The sequence below is a fragment of the Sorex fumeus genome, unplaced genomic scaffold (assembly GCF_029834395.1).
Source record: "Sorex fumeus unplaced genomic scaffold, SorFum_2.1 ptg000122l, whole genome shotgun sequence".
NCBI classification, from domain to species: Eukaryota; Metazoa; Chordata; class Mammalia; order Eulipotyphla; family Soricidae; genus Sorex; species Sorex fumeus.
This window is the reverse complement of record NW_026606179.1, coordinates 9534265-9538788: the sequence shown is the minus strand read 5'-3', so window position 1 is coordinate 9538788 and position 4524 is coordinate 9534265. Positions and strand designations below refer to the sequence as shown.

Sequence of the window (4524 nt, the reverse complement as noted above, 5' to 3'; positions counted from 1 at the left end):
TGAAATAGAGAGAGAGCACAAGGAGTGATTCAGCATTTTTCAAACTCATAATTTTGTTTTTCATTTATGGGCCATTCCAGGGGTGCTTACATCTTCAACACAGCTCTGCTTTCAGGGATTACTCTTGGAGAGGTACAGGGGACATCGGAGTGCCAGCGTCTGACTCCAGGTTGACTGTGTGTAGGACAACTGCTTTACATGATGCATCTCTCCAACGCATTTCATATGTTTTATTTTTTTTTAGTAGAACATTGCTTAGTGGAAATGGGGCCTGCAGGATAGTAAAAACGGGTAGGCACTTCTCCTTCACATATGTCCAATGGGGGTTCGATCCAAAAATCTCATAAGGTTCCCCTGGCCCTCCAGTGCAAAGGGAGTGAAAATGCCTGGATGCAAAGCTAGGAGTAAGCCCTGGCACTGCCAGGTGTAGTACATAAACATCAATCTTCATTTAACAGAATTTAGGTGTGAATGGCCAGAAGTAAGGTTCCATCTCATGACCAGAAAGGGGCTTAAGGAAGGAAAACACAGAAAAATGATGCTTCTAAGAGTCTGCAACCAACCAGTTTCATCAATCAGGAGAGCCACAGACATATTAAAGAGGGAGGAGAGTGTGTGGAAACACACAAAGGAGCTCACCAGGACCAAGATTCTGCGGGTGGCTCTGGACTCAGCTGAGGGTCTGGAGGCAACATTATTCCTGTGAAGGTGTTGGACTCTTTGCTTGTGCCTGTACAGGAAGAAAATCATGGAGCCACTGGCCCAGACCATGAGCACAGAGAGCAACACTTCAGGCAGTACAATTAATGCTGAATACATGGAGCCCGAGACTTTCTCATCCTCGTAAGTATAACAGTAGCCCAAATCACGTTTCTTGGTGGTGTTTCTCATGCTCCAGTTCCCAGATACATGGAAATTGTACATAGGAAAAGTGAGATTAACAGACAAGGAGAAGATCCAGCAGAGGGAAACGGAGCCGGTGACTTCTCGGGGAGCTTTGACTTTCAGCTCCTTCCAGCAGGAGTCCCTGGGGCTGATGGTAATGGCCTGGACGACACTCAAGAGGCAGGTAGTGCCAATGGACATGCCCTTGCCCACTCTCTCAACATACAAAAGGATGCCACAGCCGAAATCACTGGAGAAATATTTCAGTCCCAGAGCTGTCATCGTCTGGGGGACCCCTCTTGAGATAATGGCCAAGGTGTTGGAAACAGTCAGGTGCAGGAGAATGACATCTGTGGCCCTCACTCTGCCTTCTCTGTGGTAAAGGGAAAGGTAGTGGCAGAGAAGAGAGAAGTTCCCCAGTGCTCCCAGGAGCATCTGTGATAACATGACGACTCCTACCCCCGCATCCCTGAAGGGGATTCTATCCGTGGGCTCACTGTCACCAGGCAGAGGGCAGCATGCATTCCTCAAGGCTGGAAGGCTCATTAAAGACACCTGACACCAAGAATCAGTTGGGTTCTGTGTTCCTGTGCAGTTCCCACAGACTTCAAGAGGTAGACAGAGATGGAAGATGTTTCTGTGGTATTTTGGGGACTATCAGAAATGTGATGAAATCTTCTTGACATGGTTAAGTATTCATGTACCAGCACGAGAAACAGGAGGCAGGATGCCTTGTCATGGCAATAAACTGAAACTCTCTAGAGTTAGACAGAGAAGAAGGTACCACTGTCCCCTCCAATTCAAATCAATCTGGAATAGATTACTGAACCAAATTTACGTATTAATCATGTTTTTTCCTGAATCTTGAATCAGAATATATCTCTTAATTAGCAGAGGCCATATTAAGAATATGCAAATGACAAATATGTTAAAATAAGTACTGGGGTGCTGGAGAATGGTACGATGGGTGGGTATTTGCATGAAGCATAGATGATCCAGCATCCCATGTGGTCTCCGAGTCTCCCTGGAGTGATTCCTAAACATAGAGAAAGGAGTAAGTTTTGAGCACAGTTGGGTGTGGTCCCACATTTAAAAAAAATATCAAAAATCGGTTTCCACAAAGCATCTCAGAAGAGAGAAACAAGCTGCAGAGATGTCCCCCACCCCACACCAGGCTAATCTCTCCGGACACCTTGGAGGAGCAGGTATGTCCCTCCACCTTCCCCCAAAGAGCCTCAGCATCCGCAAACCTCCAGAACCCAATCACCAAAAGGCTCACGGCTGACCTTCACAGGCTTGCCCTGAGCCCCCCATGCATGAGATTGAATCCGATGAAAAACCCAGGTACACGGAATTGTGACTAAAATCTCCAGCTTCCATAATAAAACTCAGAGCAGAGATTAACGAGATGGAAACCCAGAATACAATCCCAAAGATCAATGAAACCAAGAGCGGGTTCTTTGAGAAAATTAACAAAATCGATAAGCCCCTAGCAAAACTCACAAAGAAAGGGAGAGAGAAAACCCTAATAAACCGAATCAGAAATGAAAAGGGGGTCATTACAACAGAAACTACAGAAATTCAAAGGATCCTCAGGGAGAACTTTGAGAAGCTTTATGCCACGGAACATCAAAACCTCGAGGAAATGGATAAATTCCTAGACTCCTACAGACTCCCAAGGTTGAACCAAGAAGACCTGGAATACCTGAACAGACCTATCACCATCAAGGAAATTGAAATGGTAATAAAAAGTCTCCCCAAGCACAAAAGCCCTGGCCCGGATGGATTCACCAGTGAATTCTTCCAAATCTTTAAAGAAGACTTACTCCCAATCCTCTTTAAGCTTTTCCATGAAATTGAAATATCAAATACACTTCCAAACAGTTTCTATGAAGCAAATATCACACTGATACCAAAAGCAGACAGAGATACCACAAAGAAAGAGAACTACAGGCCGATATCCCTGATGAACACAGATGCAAATATCCTCAACAAACTACTAGCAAATAGAATCCAACTGCTCATCAAAAAGATCATACACCATGACCAAGTAGGATTCATCCCAGGGATGCAAGGATGGTTTAACATTCGGAAATCAATCAACATAATCCATCATATCAACAAAAGAAAAGATAAAAAGCATCTGATCATATCAATAGATGCAGAGAAAGCATTTGACAAGATCCAGCACCCCTTTATGATGAAAACCCTAGCCAAGATGGGTATAGAGGGGACTTTCCTCAGCATAGTTAAAGCCATCTATCATAAGCCTACAGCAAGCATCATCCTCAATGGGGAAAAACTGAGAGCCTCTCTCTAAGATCAGGGACGAGACAAGGATGCCCACTCTCTCCACTGCTGTTCAATATAGTACTGGAAGTACTTGCAATAGCAATTAGGCAAGAAAAAGATATTAAGGGCATTCAGGTAGGAAAGGAAGAAATCAAGCTCTCACTATTCACAGATGATATGATACTATACTTAGAGAACCCAATAACCTCCACCAAAAAACTTCTAGAAACAATAGACTTGTATAGTAAAGTTGCAGGCTATAAAATCAATACCCAAAAGTCCATGGCTTTCCTATACGCAAACAGTGAGAGAGAGGAAAACTATATGAAAAAATCAATCCCGTTCACAATTGTGCCCCAGAAAATCAAGTACCTAGGAATCAGCTTAACTAAGGAAATAAAGGACATGTACAAAGGAAACTACAAAACGCTACTTCAGGAAATAAAAGAGGACATGAGGAAATGGAAAGACATCCCCTGCTCATGGGTCGGGAGACTTAACATTGTCAAAACGGCAATACTACCGAAAGCACTGTACAAATTCAATGCAATTCCTATAAGGATACCCATGACATTCTTCAAAGAAATGTAGCAAACACTCCTGAAATTTATATGGAACAATAACAATAAACCCCCACGAATAGCTAAAGCAATTCTTGGGAAAAAGAAAATGGGAGGAATCAACCTCCCTAATTTCAAACTTTACTACAAAGCGGTAATAATCAAAACAGCATGGTACTGGAACAAAGGCAGAACTGCAGACCAATGGAACAGAGTTGAATACACTGACATCTCCCCTCAATCATATGATCTTCTAATCTTTGATAAAGATGCAAGTAATGTGAAGTGGAGTAAGGAAAGCCTCTTTAACAAATTGTGCTGGCATCACTGGACGGCTACATGCAAAAAAATGGGCTCAGAACTCTGCCTAACACCATGTACAAAGGTAAGATCAAAATGGATTAAAGACCTCAACATCAGACCAGAAACCATAAGATACATTGAAGACAAAGTTGGCAAAACCCTCCATGACATTGAGGCTAATGGTATTTTCAAAGATGACACACCACTGGCTGAGCAAGTGAAAACAGAGATAGATAAATGGGACTATCTTAAACTAAGAAGCTTCTGTACCTCCAAAGAAACAGTGTCCAAAATACAAAGACAGTCTACAGAATGGGAAAGAATATTCACCAAATACACATCTGACAAGGGGTTGATATCAAGGATATACAAAATACTGGTTGAACTCCACAAGAAGAAAACATCCAACCCCATCCAAAAATGGGGCAATGAAATGAACAGAAACTTTCTCAAAGAAGAAATCCGAATGGCAAAAAAGCACATG

The 4524-nt window shown here is 42.7% G+C and overlaps 1 protein-coding gene across 1 annotated transcript; it reads right to left on the bottom strand.

Moving 5' to 3' along the window:
- Window positions 1-447: 447 nt before the first annotated feature.
- On the bottom strand, window positions 448-1431 carry LOC130043250 (vomeronasal type-1 receptor 4-like). Its single transcript, XM_056135501.1, has one exon. The coding sequence runs from the start codon at window positions 1429-1431 to the stop codon at window positions 448-450; it is 984 nt and encodes a 327-aa protein (XP_055991476.1).
- Window positions 1432-4524: the final 3093 nt, after the last annotated feature.

Excerpts from the sequence above, each read along its gene's own strand:
- LOC130043250 (XM_056135501.1), bottom strand. The coding sequence starts at position 1,431 with ATGAGCCTTCCAGCCTTGAGGAATGCATGCTGCCCTCTGCCTGGTGAC.